Source organism: Bos mutus, chromosome 10 (genome assembly GCF_027580195.1).
Source record: "Bos mutus isolate GX-2022 chromosome 10, NWIPB_WYAK_1.1, whole genome shotgun sequence".
In the NCBI taxonomy this organism is placed as follows: Eukaryota; Metazoa; Chordata; class Mammalia; order Artiodactyla; family Bovidae; genus Bos; species Bos mutus.
The window spans coordinates 50,511,774-50,530,351 of NC_091626.1; the positions used below are offsets into that span (position 1 = coordinate 50,511,774).

Genomic DNA, 18,578 nt, shown 5'->3' on the forward strand with positions numbered 1-18,578 from the left:
TTAAGGTTACCAGGCTCACTAGCACCACTTCTAACCCAAATGCAATTTGTGACATTTTTGGTGAGTCTAACCTATATGGTTTCTGGTTTTGATTTTAAAATACTGAAAGTAGCTAGAGACCACCTACTATTTTTTCATATACATTTTAACAGCTTTATTGTGATATAATTCATAATACCACAAAATTCACTTTTAAAGTATAGATTTCAGTGGGTTGTAGTATATTCCCAGTAGTGCAACCATCACCACTGTGTAATTTCATTATCTCAAAGGATATCCAATCTCCTCAGTAACCACTGATCTACTTTCTGTCGCTATGGATCTGCCTATCATGAAAGTGGCACATTTCGTGTAAATGGAATCATTCACTATGGGGTCCTGTGTGCCCGGCTTCTTTTACCTGTTATGTTTTCAAAGCTCATCCATGTTGGAGCTTGAATCAGTACTTAATTCCTTTGTATTGCTAAAAAATATCCCATTGTATAGATAGACCACATTTTGGCTATCCATTCATCAGCAGTTGAACCTTTGAATTGCTCCACTTTGAGCTGCTCTGAACATTTGTGCTCAAGTTTCTGTGTGGACATGTTTTCATTTCCCTCAGGTACACGCCTAGGAGGGGAAGGCCACCTATTACTGGGGAACACAGATGGGATGGAAACAGCGACTTCTGGTTCCTGGTTTACATGAGTAACCAGGCAAATGTTAAGCATTCCCCAGTGGTGTGTTGGTCAGATAACCTGGGGTTCAAAGATAGGCAATTTTTGTTGTCACAGTCTTTGCATAAATGTTCATACCATATTTGCACTGAGTTTTTCTTATGTATGTGGTTAAATCAACCAGCACATTATTTCTGATCCCATCTCCTCCCTGGAGGGTCTGCATCCTTTTCGCAACTACAGAAACATATTCATTTCACTTCTTTCACCAGAATTACTGTAAGTCCACGCACCGTGGAGACTGACCAGTCCTGAAGGCCAGCCTAGCTAGCACCAAGCCCTGGTTAGAGAAAAAGGCGTTGGCAGATGCTCTGAAGACTGACCTGATTCTCCCCTCTCACTGGTGAGAGAGCACGTGCTCCCAAAGGATCTACAGACAAGAAGATTCACTGAGACCCTTCCTCAGCTTGCCCCCTCATCAGAATTCCCAGCCCACTTCAGTCCTGCCTTATCCTGATCTCCAGGGAGGGGCCTTAGGGTCTGTGTGTTTAACTTGCTGTTGAGCCAGTGGGCACATGTGGGGAACGCAGATCTACAAATGCCTGCTCAGTCAGCAATCCCAGGCTTGGAGGGAAGCTCCAATCCCAGTGCCAGTTAATCTTTGAACTCAGCAGTTGGGCTTACCCCAGAATCCCAAGGGTCTTCCTTTGGAAAGACTGTCAAAGAGACAGCCCCTGCTGGTCTCTTGCCTTGCCCACTGCCTCTCTGTGCCCAGGTACGCTGCTTTCAAAGTCAGTATGACCCTGGGAGTCTTTCCAGGGGACTCTCCAAAGTCAAAACTATTCTCACAATAATACTGACTCCTTTTTTGTACGTGTGGCTTTTAAAACTCTCATTTTCTCAGGAGTTTTCAAGAGGCTACTGATGGGTGGTAGAATATGTGCTTCTGGAATCCTGTGTTTCATCATTTTTCTCAGTTTTCATTTCTAATATGATAAATATTGATAGATATAAGCCACATAAACAAGAAGCTCTTTGGGTCCTCAATAATTTTTAAGAGTGTAGAGATATCTTTAGATGAAAACATTGAGAACCACTAGCCTAGATGAATCTTTAATAATTACTATTTTGATACATGAGTAGGGACTGTAGGGGTGAGAGGAGAGGAAAGAATGAAAAAGGAGGAGAGTAGGGAGGAAGGGGAGAGGGAGGAGGAGGAGGGGGAGAGGGAGGAGGAGGAGGAGAGAGACAAGGAAAGAGGGGAAATAAGGAGAGAGAGGAGGGGGAAGATGGGAGGACAAGGGGAAGAATGTGGGAGAAGGGACAGGAGTTGGAAGGGAGAGGATGAGAACAGCAAAGGTAAGAGGGAAGGAACTTTAGAGCTCTCCCATTTCCTAGATGAGGAAACTGAGGCTGAGAGGCATTTAGATATTATATATCCTGTAACAGTGGAAAAGCTCGGTCTAAACCTTTGTCCCTATGCTGTCCCCCTCTTAAGATCAATCAAGGGTTAGCAGGATCACCTTCTAGCCAGATGGCCAAGCAACTAGGAGGCCAGGTTGCAACGGCCCTTACATCTTGTGCTCTTTTAAAGTCACTTACAATGCAGGGAAGGGTGTGGAGGAGGCCCAGGATAGGAAGAGGGAAGTGGATAATGGGTGCCTGCTCTGGCCCCGGGCTCACTGCAGAACCCCGAACCCAGACCCCCTTCTGGGAGGCCAGCCGCCCGCTCCCTCAAAGCAGCTGCCTTGGTTTTAGTGCACAGGTATTTCCCACACCACCTGTCATCACACACCTCCTTGTTAAACCCCTTCTCTGCCTAACCTTTCTCTTCGCTGGCTGGAAAGGGGGTGTCCAAGGCTGTGCACACCTGTGGGCACATCTGTTTGGCCCCTTCACCACAATGGTTTAGTACCTTTGCCTCCTAGTCTTCTAAAAAAAAAGAAAGCCTGATTAACAAACTCCACTCAGTATTATTTTCAATATGCAAAATACAATTTATTACCTAAAGTTTAATCCCTGAATCTCCATGTAGTCTGTATATTCCCAACCACGTATTTCATCAATAATACTACTGAACAACACCCAAGTGAGACTACATACTTATAGGGGAGGTGGCTTACTGACCATGGGGGTGAGTGTTGGAGGGAATACTTTCTTAGGGCCCTGAAAGTCACTTTTCTGATTGTAAAGTTAGGGACTACTTTGCACATATACTGATGATACCTCCCACCTCTCCAAATATACATTGAATTTGCTTGCATCTGAGTGACTTCTCCTTTGCCCTGTCTTCCTTCACTTCTGGGAGGTCCAGGTCAGAGTGCAGACACATGGAAGGGTCTGTGGGAGACAGGGAAGGAAGTACCATAATGAGGAGCCCAGGAACAAACTCGGGAGAACCTTCTGGGAGCGGAGCTTGGGGATTTCACAGGACAAGTTGTGGGGCCAGCACTTCAGCAGCTGGCAGGAACTGGGTGGACCTGCTGCCCATTTCCCTGAGCCCCTGATCAGAATGGAGTCTGCTAAATGGAGAAGGTGCTGAAAGGTGTCCCTCTGGGCTATGCTCTGGCCCATCTTCTATCTTGTTCTCAAGGTGGATAGAGCAGCAGAGATGGAGTAGGTGCAGGTTGGGGGAGGTGAGTAGGAGCCTTTCACATGGTCTCTCTCTACTCCAGGACCTCCTGTGTAGTAAAACCCTTAGTAAATGTTTTCTTGGCAAATGATTGAATATAACCATTATGTTTATTTTAAAAGTTTATGGAAAAGCTGGCCTGGGGAATTTCTGACTCATTTTGATATCTGAATGAGTAGTTTTGCCGGTGGGCCTGGTGCACCCCCTGAGGTTTACAGGCCTATCAGATGGCTCCAGGTCTGGAAAGGCCTCTGCAAGCAGCAGAACCTGGGGCTGGGCCTGCAAAGCCAGAAGAGAGAAGGGAAGAGAAGGAGAAGGGCCAGGCTGCAGCAGGGCCATGAGAGGGGACCGAGGATCTGGGGGACTCAGCACACACAGCCCTCAGACAACACAAGGACATGGCCCGGCAGACCCAACCACCCAGAGGGCAAGCCTCACCCAGGAATGGTTTTTGGTTTGAGGTGACCTTTTATTTCCCTAAGTGATGAATCCCGTCTTTATGAATGAGGAATTTTCTAAAACAAAGGATAAGCTTCTACACTTGAAAATAAGGGATCCTACAACTAAAGCACTTGGTATCTTCCAGAAGGATCTGATGAATTTTAAATAAAGGCAGGATATTATGTTTTTTTCCTCCATATAAGTGAAGCAAAGACATCATCATTCAAGAGCTAACAATCTGTGTATGTAATTACACTTGCAATGCAATAAATATGAGTATAATTGATATGGACAAGATTCACTTTAGCTTGAGTAGATGCTACTAATCCTAATACATCTAATACCACAAATAGGTTTTTAAATAAGTTTACTGTCCTCTGTTCCCACATAGAACGGTTTTGGTTCCTCTGAGAAGCGTTTGTGTCCCAAACAGCACTCAGCTTTTCCCTCTAATGACAGAAAATGTCCCGTCCTCCCGATACAAGCCACCATCACAAGAAACATAGATCAAACCTGTCTATTCTACCCATATCTCTGCTTCATTTGTAACACGGAAATGTTTTACCTGAAAAAAAAAAGACAAGAGGAAGCAAGGCTGAAAAGGATACTTTCACAATAAAAACACATGTAAAAGAACTGATTTTGTCTTATTACATTTGGAATTGGAATTTTCTTCTAAGACCAAGTAACGTGGTCCTCACATAGTCCATTAAAATCAGCAGTTCCTGGGGAAGGTTTCAAATGTCAGAATGCACACTGAGAAAAATCAGCTTTTAAAGTGCTCCAAAAAAAAAATCTTGATTCCAGGAAACAAAACGGGATATAGTAAATGGTCAATTCTACTGGGAATAGTAGAATTCTACCAGGAATAGAGAATGAGTTTGAGACTAGTATAATTTATAATAATCTTAAAAACAGATATATTTGCAAAAATGTTCAAAATGAAAAACACTGTGCTGGAAGGTGTTTTCATAGTGTTGGAGGTTCACACCGGGATCTTTCCAGGGTGATGGTTTTAATAGTAATGTTGGAGGCGTTTGGTGAACTGTCAGTCACGGAGCTGCTCACTTGAAGCTAAGTTGCAAGAAACTCTCAGACCCTCTAGAAGTAAGATCTATTTACATGTGATGAGTTCAGGTTCTATTTTCAGGTGCCCATGTGCACTGTGATTAAGCCCAGACCTGCAAAGACACAGACAGACAATATTCAGTCTGTTTTCCAGTTGACATTTGTAAAACCTGAGTTTAAAGACAGAATATCAAAATTTTTAATACACAAACATACACACTGCATCCAAAATAGAGCACTCACATGTCTCAGAAGGATAATACTTCATTCCTAGCGACTCAAACGCGCTTCTTTGGCCCTCGCCTTCCCTCTCCCTTAGTTAACTGTCTGAAGGGCATCTGTGGCCCCCTTGCTGCTGCTGCTAAATTGCTTCAGTCGTGTCCGACTCTGTGCGACCCCATAAACGGCAGCCCACCAGGCTCCCCCGTCCCTGGGATTCTCCAGGCAAGAACACTGGAGTGGGTTGCCATTTCCTTCTCCAGGCCCCCTTGCTAAGGAATGGTAATTCTTAGACTGACAACTGGAATTCTCTGTACGTATCCAGCTCTCTGGGTATACTGACATGGCTTTATTAATTTATCAAACTCTTGCCCAGGATGATGGAATCACAACTTCACTGTTTATTTCATGAATTTTGAAAAAAATCCATTTATCCTAAGACTGGACTATTCAATTACTCATTTTAGAAATGACATACACTTCTTAGGATAATATGCAGCATCAAATGACCAGCTACTTTTCTAGACAGTCTTTGAAATTCTCTCCCTCCCCTGACCCTGTGTCCAGCAAACAATCTTAAGCTATGTCCCAAATTTGTTCAATCCTACTTAAGTCCCTCCATCAAAAGATTTACCTTCAATCAGACCCCTAAAACCTTTGGCAGATAAATATCTGCCTTTGCTCTCTCCTTCTGAAATGCTAAGATGACTGTCAAGCTTGTGATCTTCCACAGTGAAGTAAGTTTTGCTTGCTGAACAGTTATTTTGGTGGCATTTCTAGGGAGCCAACACCTGACACAGTCATGGAGCTCTTTGAGAATCTAATAAAGCCATACGGACACTATTCCTGGAAAAATGCACACATATACACAATTTAGCATGTAACTGCACAGACTTCATAGGTCTCCTGAAGCCTCTGTGTGAACTTCACAGGGGTCTGTGACTGGGATAAGGATCTTGGTGCTCCTGGGAGGTGAGATTGGAAATTGGATTTGTCACAGGCTGGAATCAGACTTTTAGGGTATCTGTGTTGGAATACCTGCATTGATGGGGAACTCACTACCTCCCAAGGCAAATCATTCCTCTGTGGCTACAGACTTGAAATTAGAGCTCTCTTTTGGCTGCCCAGGCCCATCCTAGCTTACTCTGACCTCTCTGCTTTCAAGAAGACCAATCCCGCCTGCTCTCACACACACAGTAATGTAGAACAAGCTTCTCTTACTCTGAGGGTATGATCCCATGATCCTGAGCAAAAGGCAGTCCCATCAGGGGAAACTCGTAGAGTACTAACACGGTTTTCATGTCCAAACAAGATGGAGACTCGAGACCCCTTGAGGACATCCCAGACGTTGATGGTATAATCATTGTATCCAGCAAACAGCAGGCGACCTTAAAGCAAGAGGTAACATGGTTACTCAACCAGCTCCTTCCTTTTGATTTTCTTTTCATGACGCTCATTCATGTGCTCGTTCACTCATTCAATAAACAGTGCTTTAGTGCCCACTATATACCAGGCATTGTGGTTTGCCCTGGGGATTCAAAGAGGAGAAAGCACAGTTGCTGGCCCCTGTGGAGGGTGCTGGTGGGCGGGCTGACTCATGTATCATTGCACGCTGTGTGGAAGGGGCTGTAATGGAAGTGCTCAGCTATGTGTTAAGTGCTATGTGATCACAGAGGCAAGGGGATCAAAGAGGATACTATGGGAGAAGCACTATCTGAGTTGGCCTTGGAGAGTTGAATAGGAGTTTGCCATGCAGAGAAGGGAGGGAAAATGACGTTCCAGGGAGCAGCAGCAGCACAAAGGCACAGTTGCACGACTGGAAGGTGTCTGGGAGAATTGAATGGTCCACGGACACAATGTGCCAGTGCTGCCCTGACTTTCCCTGGTAGCCTCTCCAGCTGCGAAGGCAGAGGCGACGTGAGCTTCGGGGCAACAAGAAGGGGACTCTCGCTTCACTCCTTCCACCTCTGAAAAAAGTCCCTTTTCAAGTGTCAAGGGGGAAATGGAAGGCTGGAGAGGAAATGCCTAAAGGCATAGCAGATGGAGTTCTGATATATCATTGTTCTGAAGAAGAGTGTTAGATGGGCCCAGCCTTCATGTATGGGCTGGGGAAGCTGCTTCAGGCTGGGCAAAATGTGGTGTCAAAAATGCATTGGAGGAAAACCAGTGCAGGCTAGACTCTCAGCAGGTGGAGCCATAGGAAGTTCAGCTGAGGGGAAGCCTGACGGATTTTCTGAGGTCCCGTTTCACAGTCCCAGGAAAACCTTACCACTGAGGGAGAAGTCCACGCTGGAAGCTCCAAAGATGATGCTCTCTTTGGAATAGATGGCGACCTCCCTGTCTGCCCGGAGGTCATAGAGGCGACACTGGGGTGACAAAGAGGACAAAGAGGCACTTGTTTCTGGGTCCTGTTTGGTGCATCAGTGATCACAGAGCTACAGGCAGGTGCCGGTAGCTTGTGTGGTTTGAGGGTCAGGGGGAAAACCTTTCTCTTTCTCTCAGTGTTTTCTTCCTCAATCCCAATTCTTATTATATCCCCATGAAGCACTGGAGACTCGAAGAAACAGCAAAGGCAGATTTCTTTAGTACAAAAAACAAAATGTAAGCCTTCTTTTTTTCTGATAAGGAATATGTGTTCATTGTAGAAAATTCAGAAAATCTCAGAAATGCATAAAGAAGGAAATCCTAGAGATATTTACTAACACCTGGCTATTTCCTTCAGTTTTAATCTACTTTAAAAAAATTACTTATTTGGCTGCAACAGCTTAGTTGTGGCACGCACAGGGTCTTCAGTCTTTATTGTGGCATGTAGCATCTTTAATTGCAACACGTGAGATCTAGTTCCTTTATCAGGGATCAAACCTGCGACCCCTGCATTGGGAGCTCGGAGTCTTAGCTACTGGACCATCAGGGAAGTCCCAGTCTTAATCTATTTTACGTGTGGATTTAAATGGGGTGGCTGTTTCATTATTGCTTCAATAATAATCTTCAAAAAATAGGATTAATGTGGTTGTTATATTCCTCATGTGGATAGATCAGAATCTACTTAGCCATACTCTGCTAAGTGTCTTGATTGTGTCTAATTTTTCTCTTTTATAAATAAAATTATGAGGAAGCCATGATCATTCTGCTATCAAAATCTTTATATGTATCTTTAATATTTTCTCAGAATAGCTAAGGAATGGAATCCTTAGAATTGTTTCCAAGAAATTACAAAGGATAAGGAAAGCTTTTAAAATTCCCAAAATCTATGCCCTTATATTTTGTTAAATATTTGGCATACAGAAGTTTTAAATTTTCATTATTAACAAACTCTCAGTCTATTCCTTGTCATTTCTTTCACAATAGCAAACTAAGGTTAAATTCATTATTTAATAAGATATTTGCTATTTTGAGAGCACAGTAAGGTTGTGCCTACTGAAAAACAGGTCAACATTATTTTGCAACTAGTATCAAAAGACTTAAAATTAGGCCAGTTTTTGACTCATCAAGTTTATGTATGAGAATTCATCCTAAGGAAACAATAAGAGAGGTACCAAAAATACTTGCTTATAGCAGAGTTTTTAACAGGGAAAAAAAACCCTAAAAAAAACCTAAATGTCCCCAGATTGAAGATTGGTTAGTAAATGATGACATATCCATAATATGGAAAACTATTCAATCATTAAGAATATATAATGTAGGAAAGTATTTATTGGCATGAGAAAATGTTCACAATCTATTGCTAAGTGCAAAAAGCAAATTATAAAACAGCATTTGTTTAAAAACTAAAAAGACAGAAAGGAATTTACTCAACTGTGATTTTTCTTGTATAGAATGATTAACAAAATTTAGTTTTTTCCCCCTAAGTTTTCTTTATAGAAGTCATATCAGTTCTGTAATCAGGAAAACAATTATTTTTGAAACATAAAATTAAGTCAGCATATCTCTCCTTCAAATAGGAAAAGCTCTTGAGGACTTAAACATACCGTAGCATCATCTGATCCTGAAGCAAAGGCATCTCCACTTGGGTAGTACCTGCAGAGAGGAAGTGTGGGGAGAAGGCACTTAGAGCCGTGATTCCCAATCCTGGGTGACCATCAGAAGCCTCTGGGAAGGCCGGCCCACGCTGGGCCCTCGGACTCTAGGGACACAAGGACTACTCATTACAGAGACCAGAAACGGAGGCTCAGCAGGAAGGCCCCACTGGCCTACCTTAGTTTCTTCTCTGTAAACAGGGGACAGTGACACTGGCCTTGCAGAGTGTTGGTGAGGATAAATGAGACAATATGTCTATTTGTATCTGACACTGAACACAGGCAGATGCCTATATCCTTACTTTCCCTTGATCACACACCCCATTCCAAAGGCTTGGCCAGAGGTCAGGGATAAGACAGTGCTTACAAACACAGACGCTGCAATTGGATGAAAGGGGACTACACTGGCCACTCACTACAGGGGATACTTTTGGCAAGCGACTTCGACTGGCCCAGCCTCAGTTTCTTCATCTGAAAAGTGAGGAGGATAATGCACATTTCCTATTGTAAAGACTGAATAAGACAGTATACACACAAAAAAATGGCATGGGGCCAGATAAAATGAATGCAATTAATGATATGATTACTGTTACAGTCATCCTCTCCTCAATAATCAGGCCTCTGGAGAGAGGGTACTGTAAGTTGAGACCTGATGAATATCAGAAGAGGGTTCTGGGTTGAGGGGACAGCATGGGTGAGAGAATATGCAATTTTAAGCTGTTATTTCATGAATATATAGGAATTTATTTTTGTAGCTTTATAGTCTATCTTGTATCTTAATAATTTCACTTACTGTAGTAATTTCTCAAATTATTTCCTTGGATTTTCTAGGTACTCTCTACACATCTGCAAAAAATGATAGTTTTTTCCCCTTCCTACATTTAAGGTCAGTGAGCTAGAAAATTCTTATTAACATTTCTACTAATAAAGTAATTATTCTTACTGTGTTCTAGCTTTTAAGGGGAATAAGTCTAGTGCTTTCCTCTAAGTATAATGAAGATTCTTCAGTGGTTACACTTTAAATGCTGTCCTGATGGTGCCATCTTCCAAATGTATATGTTAACTCCTGACCTCTCTCTTGGAATCCAGTTCCCAGATCCGGCTACCTACTTGACGTCTCCACTTGGTCATACAATAGCATCTCAAGCTTGGCTAGCCCAAGACAGAACTCCAGAATCCATGTGCAACCATTGCCTTCTCCCTGCACTGCTTCCAACCCTCCCGGATTTAGCAAATGGATCAGGGTTTATGTCCCTTATAACAGATTCAGGTTCCCTGAGCTCAGGATTCTCCTCCTGAAATGCAACCCCTTGAATGTGCAGGTGTCATTTAGTCCTTTTCATGTCACCCTGTGATACTGGAGCTTGGATAACTAGCATAGCTACCACCATCACTATTGGTAATCAACTATCCTTCATCTCTAACCCAGGAATCTTATGCCTTTTACCAGCACCCATGAAACTCTGGAAGCCTTACTTGATAGCCTGCAATCAGGGTAAAATCTCAAATCCTTCCCAATTCTAGACATTTCTATCCTCACTGTGTCTTCTTTAGTTTCAGCCACCATCACTTCTATCTGGAACTCACACAACAGCCTTCTAACTGGCTATAATACTTCCATTCTCATTCCCCTACAATGCATTCTCCATACAGCAGCCAGAGTGATCTTTTAAAGACAAAACTTGTATCATGTTAGCCACCTCAAGTGGTCACCTGGCCTTTTGTTAGGTCCCTGAGCATCTCATCTCCCTGATCCTCCTCCCAGCTCTTTGAAAGCCTGGCTCCTTCACTATCCTGGTATCAATTTAAACATCAATTTCTCAGAGATGCCTGACCAGTCAAAGAAATAACCTATCTCCATCACAGTTCCCTGTTTTACTTTTCAATGGAACTTATCAGTATCTTTGTATACTGTACATTTATCTGTGCTTTGTCTTATTTGTCTCCTATAGGAAAGTAGAAAATTTTTATCTTGTTTAAAACAATATTCCCAGTTCCTGGAATAATGTTCAACAGATAAGTACTTAATAAATATTGGTTGAATGAATGAACAAAAAACACTGACTTCCTTTAGACAGGAAATAGCCATTGCTCCTGGTGAAATTACATTGAAATGCTCCAAGAAACCTGGAGTATTGTTCAGTCTCACCACACATCAGCTGTTATTGCTGGAAAAGCCTCTCTCAGCAAAGTAAATTGAGGCTGGAGGCTAAGCATTAGCCCAGGCTAGGAGACAGCAGAAAATAGAGAAGCAATGAGAACATTCTACTCACGGACCGGACACTATTGATGTCAGATTCGTGTGTTTCAAAGGCCTGCACGCACTGTCCAGAGCGCATGTCCCACACCATGGCTTTCTTGTCACATCCCTGCAAACGTAAAGTTACCCCAAGTTATGACTACTGCAAGGACTGCCCACAGACAGGTATGAGTTCTGGTTATGTCACAGAGATCGTTCAGTTCCCATTAGTAAAGGGCTCTGACAACATGCTTTTTTTTTTCCCTAAGACTAGCTTTCTTTAAGGCCACTTCCCTCTGACCTCAGGAGGTCAGAGCTAGGTCCTAGGGTAGGGGGAGCAAAAGAAAGTACCCAGACACCCTTTTTAGCATGTTTTCTTCTCTGCCATCTTTCTAAATGGCTGCAAGTTCTCCAGGGCCTCCTTCTTCCTTTCCTCCTAGGCATTTCTCTTCATGTTTCCCCCTCCTCTTTATCTCTGCTTCTATAAGGCCAGAGGGGAGGGCAAGTGGACAGTGGGTATGGTGGGAGCCCCCAGGCTTGCCTCAGGGGTGTGGGGCAGCCTGAAGACAGGTGGACAGCCAGGTGCTCCTGGCCAGCTGCAGCCCAGCAGCCCAGTCAGGGGGCTGCCCATAGTCAACTGGGTGGCTCAGGCAAGTCACCTCCCTGGGTCTCGGCCTCAACACCTATAAAATGAACCCTCTCTGGGTAGCTAACATGACCCAGAGAATCAAAAACACCAAGTTTATGCATACTATCCTGCTTCTAGAAGCATTTTGATAAATTTTTGCAGAGCAGTCTGTGATTAAGCATGAGCTGTATAATTAGAGTCTCAAAGGACAAACAGAAGGAAACATGGGTTAAAATTAGACTGTTGGTTTCAACTCAGAGGAAGGGGTGGGTGAGGTACCATACTGATGTTTCAGAAAGACCTGCAATGGGGATTCAACTCTCCAACATCTTTACTGAGAATGCGGACAAAGGAATCAGAGTGTCTTCAAATCTTTGGAGGACCCTAAATCATGAAGTTTAATACTCTGAAAGAGAGAATATGATCTATAATGATATCAACAATCTGAAAAAACAGTGTAGTTGATTGGAGATAAATACAGTTATACAAAGACACGGGAATTAAACTTACACAGATGGGGCCAAATATTCAAGAAGAAAATCAGTGTCCCTGCCAATTAGAGGCTTCACAACCCTCACCTGAGGTCCAGAACTAAGAGGTGGGCAGCTTGGAACAAAGGGCCTTTATGTCTTCCAGTTGCAAACATCATTAGATGGTGTCTGCATCTCTGTCCCCTCCCACCACTGTCTCTTGACAGAGATGAGACAGGACCAGGGTCAGGTCAGCCAGCTCAGTTCTCCACACTTATTCCCAGATGTCCTAGAAATATTTGCCTCTCCTACTTGCATAACACACTGGAAACTCTTCCCTCTACTATTCATAATACAGTAGAATATATGGGGAGGTGGGGGGCAAGTGCTTTTGTGCCTTCTACACAATTTACAAAGGATGAAATGTGGTCAGGCAGCAAAGGTGGGTCCCAGGTGTCCTAACTCGTCTGGTGCTCCTTTGCCATGGTGGCCTGCCTGCCGACTCTGAGCCTTCAGACACACTGTTCCCTGTGCCTGGGAGTTGGAGGGGCTGGAGGCTGGCAGGGGTGGGGTGGGAGAGTGTCCCACTGATGCCAAAGCCCTGATCACACCACAGCTATGCCTCACTGCTGTTTCTACCTGAGCCGCCTGGTGTCCTGGCTGCTGTCTCTACTGCTCTTGGATGCCAACTCTCTGCTACTCAGCCAAGGAGTCTCAGCCCCGCTCCAGGGGTGTCCTGTCTAGTCCCACAAATTGACAGGAAGTGCCACCCTGAGGCTCCCTGGGGGACAGAGGGCTCCTAGAGATCTTCCTGGGATCTTTACCCCAGACACGAAGGTGTTCCCGGTTTCTGATGGGGCCAGGTCCAGGCAGAGCACGTCGGCCCCATGCCCATGGAAGCTCTGCAGCAACTGCCCGCTCTCCACATCCCACAGGGCACATGTGCCGTCACCGCTCGCCGTCAGGATCTGCCGCCGGAAAGGACAGGAAGGGTGTCATTAGGCCCTCTGGGAAGCCAAGCAGATGCTTGCAGTTCCACAGGGAAGAGAAGGCTCCTCACACATACACACACACACACCCCTGCTGAATCTGGACTCTAGCACAGAACTCTTTCTCTAGTACTGAGAAAGACAGCCCATTTTTGACACCCTTGCTGTCGTGAGCTGTTTACATTCCTGTCCTCTTGCAGAGGATGAAATCTGGAGGCCTTCCTGCAATACCTGCCTGCCTGACATGTAGGAAGCACTCTGTGAACACCTGCTGAACAGAACCCTCAGCGGGTCCCACAGGCAGCCAAGCCTACCACTGAGCTTCCCAGACATTAGCGTGCACCCCACACCCAGAGGCTCCCTGGGCCACTGAGTGGTGCGGACACACACGTGCAGGGCCAAGGCCTTTGCTGTGTGCTGACCACGTCCAGGCCCTCCACTAGGTGGCAGGGTTGCAGAAAGACACTGCCTTGGTCGCTGCTCTCCTGGAGCTCTGTTAACAGGATTGGCAGGAAGCCCATCTAACTCCCTGTCCCCATGTTAATCAATTCCAGGGCAAGCCACACTTTCCCAGTGCTGCATTAGACAATACTGAGACCAAGTAAAAATAAACTAGCTGCTTGCTCCAGGAAATAACCTGATCCTGTGAGATTAAGACTCTGAACTAACTAAACAACTTATTAGCAGGACTAATAGCTTTGTAAAAAATTAATGAAACAGAGTGTGCTGTGCTAAGTCCCTTTAGTCATGTCTGATTCTTTGTGACTTCATGGACCACAGCCCACCAGGCTCCTCTTTCCATGGGTTTCTCCAGGCAAGAATACTGGAGTAGGTTGCCATTCCCTTCTCCAGGGAATCTTCCTGACCCAGGGATTGAGCCTAGGTCTCCTTCATTGCAGGTGGATTCTTTATCGTCTGAGCCATCAGGGAAGTCCTCAGTCTAGCTCTTTAATGGAAAATTTTCCTGGCATACTCTTTGATCAAAGAAATGAATAGTTTTTAAAAGTTAACAGTAAATTCTTAATCTTTAAAATATTTTAAATATTTGTGCTCTTCATTATAAGTAAAAATAAAATTTTAAAATCAAACATTCATTATGATAAATGCACTAAACAGATCCTCTAACTCCACTGTCACTCATTTATTTTGGATTGTATAGAACTTGCAGGTCTTATACCAGCCTTTTGAGGTTTTCATTTTTCACCTTAGATCCCAGGGCTGGAAGGAGGCTTAGTTCATGAGTTCAGTGGTACCCAGCAAAGGCCATGCATCTGAATTACCTGTGAAGCTTTGTGTTAATAATAAAATAATAAGAGCTAGCATTTATTGATATTTACCAGGGTTTATACCAAGTACTTCTGGAGAAGGAAATGGCAACCCACTGCAGGATTCTTGCCTGGGAAATCCTACGGACAGAGGAGCCTGGTGGGCTACAGTTCATAGGGTTGCAAAAGAGTCAGACACAATTTAGCTACTAAGCAACAACACCAAGTATTTTACATGAATCATCTCATTTAACCCTCAGAAAACCTCATGAGGGAGGAATATACTACCATCCTCACCTGTAGGTGAGAAAAACGAAACACAGGATAATAAAACCTGGTTTAGAACATCTTCTGTTGCTTTGGCTGCTCCTCACACCCAAAGACGTGAGGAATGGCCACGGCAGCAGCCAGGGCTACCGTGCCCCCTACTGCACAGACACGCGAGACTCCTGGTGGCGAACAACAGGGGCAAACGCTGCCCTCCCAGTCAGAACACGGCCCCCAGACAGCAACCGAACAGTTCCCCATCACCAGGTCTCCCGGGCACTGCCCTTGCTGGCCCGCCTCCTGACATCAGTCAGCTGAAACCAGAACGGGCTTTAGTCTGACTCAATCTCCTCCTTCAAATAAACCCAACCTGCCCCAGCCCCTGCAATGGCCGCCCACCGTCTGTAGGGTCAGCTCCGCCATGCAGGGCACGTAACCTACCCTCCTACCTCTCAGGCTGCCTGCCTCCCACAGTGCTCCCCTCACACCTCACTGGCAACACAGTCCTCCAAGGCAGCCTCTCAAGGCATGTTTATGACCCCCCACTCCTGCTCCAGGCTCCCAGCCTCCCCGCTGTGCAGCCACCACTGGTAGCTGGCCATGTGGGTGGTGGCATCTACGAGGGTTTGTTGGAGAGAAGTGACAAGGGCAGTGTAGGATGTTTAGGATTCTGAAAGAAAATGGAGCCTATGTATTACCTCCACTTTGTGGCTTATTCAAAGTAGGGTACAGATTTTCTATATGAAGCCTTCTTTTTTCACATTTGTTAAAACAGAAGTCTAATATAGGTACAATGAGGTGTGTCAAGTACACAACTCTGAAAGTCAGCACCCAGAAGGACCTTGGGACCACTTCTCCCACTCAAGATAGGAATTTCTACCACCCCAGAAGATTCCCTGATCCACTCCCACCCCTACCAACTCAATTAGAGGAGGAGGTTTGATATGGCAGGGAATTATTTCAACTGTACCAACAATTAACAGCCCCGACTCTACCCATTTCTGATCTTATTAAAAATGATAATGTAACTAGGAGTTCCCTGATGGGCTAGTGGTTTGGATTCCACACTTTCATCATTGTGGCCTGGGTTCAATCCCTTGTTGGGGAACTGAGATTCGGCAAGCCATGTGGTATGGTCAAAATTATTTTTTATATATATATATATATATATCATACTTGGGCTTTCAGGTGGCACTAGTGGTAAAGAACTCGCCTACCAATGTAGTAGCTGTGGGTTTTAACCCTGGGTTGGGAAGATCCCCTGGAGGAGGGCATGGCAACCCACTCTAGCGTTCTTGCCTGGAGAATCCCATGGACAGAGGAGTCTGGTGGGATATGATCACAGGGTTGCAAAGAGCCAACTAAAGTGACTTAGTCTTCTATATAAAATTATATATATATATATATATAAATTATAGTACAGATAAAACCAGTGAGAAGCAACAGGAGCTTCCTCTTAGGGCCAACTGCTGGAGCACACACATTCTCCTGTAAAGAGGGACACTGGAACAGTTTCCTCACCTGCACCCCCTCTTTAGTTCTCCACGACTGAACTTGCTCCCCCTGCAGGCTGGCCCACCATCACCCAGGCCCCTGATTTACCTGCATGTCAGAGTTGGTGAAGCTGCAGGCCGACAGGTAGTTGGTGTGCATAGCAACAGACTTCTTTTTGGCAGCCATGTTTTCATTTTTGTCGAACGTCAGTGGATACACAGAACATTTATTATCCAAACCACTAGCAGGGAAAGACAGAAGTGTCAAATGTTAATACAGGGCAATAGAACATGTGTAACTTTCTCATTCACACACACTTTCAAAATGTTTTCCTTTGGCGGTATTATATGTTGTAACCTATCCCTAAACTTTTACTTTGAATATTTTAAAATTAATAGTAAAACCGAAAGAAAAATAGTACAACAAACTCCCAGATCCCTTCATGTGGATTCGCTAACTTAACATTTTGTTGCATTTGTGGGAGCAAATTCTGAACCATTTGAATGCAAGTTGCAGATATGACATACTACATCTAAATACTTCAATCTGCAAATTACATCTCCTAAAAATAAGACCATTCCTTTATAATCACTAACTCATTATCACATCTGAGAAAACTAACAAAAATTCCGTAACACCATGTAGTAAGCCATCCATATTCAATTTCCCAACTGTCTCAAGGATCCAGAGCCCAAATAGGTCTACACATTACATTCTGTTTTTATATCTTTTTAAGATTTTTTAATGGAGAAGGAAACGGCAACCCACTCCAGTATTCTTGCCTGGAGAATCCCAGGGACAGAGGAGCCTGGGGGCCTGCAGTCCATGGGGTTGCAAAGAGTTGGACACGACTGAGCGACTAAACAACAACAACAAGATCTTTTAATGCAGGACAGACACAGTTTTTGACTGTTTATAATGAGAGACTTCATTAGGTCATTTGTCTTAGAGAATGTCACACAGTCTGGATTTGTTGTGTTCAGAATGGCTACCCACTCCAGTATTCTTGCCTGGAGAATTCCATGGACAGAGGAGGCTGGTGGGCTACAGTCCATGGAGACACAAACAGCTGGACACAACAGAGCCACTAACACTTTCACTTTTATTAATGTTACATTTAAGTATAACATTTCTAGCAATAATACAAATGTGACTTTTTTGTGCATTTCTTTCCTACTGCTTCACTTTAGGAGGCTTGCCATGCCTCTCATCCCAAGATTGGTGGTGCCAACTTTGATTATTTGGTCAAAGTGGGGACCACAAGATCTTTCCACAGTAAGGGTGACTTGCTGGTGATTACAAGCATACCTTGTTCTACTGCATTTTGCATTTTTTACAAATTGAAGGTTTGTGGCGACCCTGCCTCAAGCAAGCCTATCAGTGTAAGTCTTCCAACAGCAATTTGCTCACTTCATGTCTCTGTGTCACGTTTTGATAATTCTCACAATATTACAAACCTTTTCATTGTTATTACATGTTTTATAGTGATCAGTGATCTCTGATGTTACTACTGTAATGGTTTAGGAATGCCACAAACTGTGCCCATTTACAATGGTGAACTTAATCGATAAATGCTGCATGTGTTCTGACTGCTCCACCGCTCAGCTGTTCCTCCATCTCTCTTCTTCCCCTCAGACCTGCCTATTTTCTGAGACACAACAATAATGAAATTCAACCAATTATTAACCCTACAATGGCCTCCAAGTGTTTAAGTGAAAGGAACCGTCACAAGTCTCTCACTAAATCAAAGGCCAGAAATGATCAAACTTAGTGAGGAAGGCATGTCAAAAGTGTTAAGATCCATTACTATCATCATTTCATGATATGCTGAAATTATCCCAAATTTGGACACTGGGGGCCCCTTCAAGCGGGTCTTGTTTTCCATTTGATATGACGCCACTGATATGACTGAATGTTCCCTTGCTTCCTGGAACGAGGAAACACCTTCAGCTTGCTTTATTCTCTTCCTGCCCAGACCGACTCCAAGCAGCCCTGCTTCTATTTAGTGGGGAATGACATTTGGGAGGGGTACTCTCTTCTGAGGCCCTGTACCTTTCTAATTGCTTGGAGGTACAGGTGTAGGCCTGGCTAGTTTATGACCAGTGACTGGCCTTGGCAAGCTTGTTTATAGATCATGTGGGTGAGAACGATTGGCACTTGGCTGTGACAACGGACAAGCATGCTCCAGACT

The 18,578-nt window shown here is 44.2% G+C and overlaps 1 protein-coding gene across 1 annotated transcript in view; it reads right to left on the reverse strand.

Moving 5' to 3' along the window:
* Nucleotides 1-3,410: 3,410 nt before the first annotated feature.
* GNB5 (G protein subunit beta 5) overlaps nucleotides 3,411-18,578 on the reverse strand; it is a 33,373-nt gene continuing 18,205 nt past the window's right edge. Inside the window, exons 5-11 of the mRNA XM_070377905.1 lie at nucleotides 16,496-16,628; nucleotides 13,197-13,340; nucleotides 11,313-11,404; nucleotides 8,988-9,036; nucleotides 7,289-7,385; nucleotides 6,241-6,407; nucleotides 3,411-4,913 (exon numbers count right to left, since the gene is read on the reverse strand). Of these exons, the coding sequence (XP_070234006.1) occupies nucleotides 4,902-4,913; nucleotides 6,241-6,407; nucleotides 7,289-7,385; nucleotides 8,988-9,036; nucleotides 11,313-11,404; nucleotides 13,197-13,340; nucleotides 16,496-16,628 (694 nt within the window). The 3' untranslated portion in view covers nucleotides 3,411-4,901. The remainder of the gene's footprint in view (nucleotides 4,914-6,240; nucleotides 6,408-7,288; nucleotides 7,386-8,987; nucleotides 9,037-11,312; nucleotides 11,405-13,196; nucleotides 13,341-16,495; nucleotides 16,629-18,578) is intronic.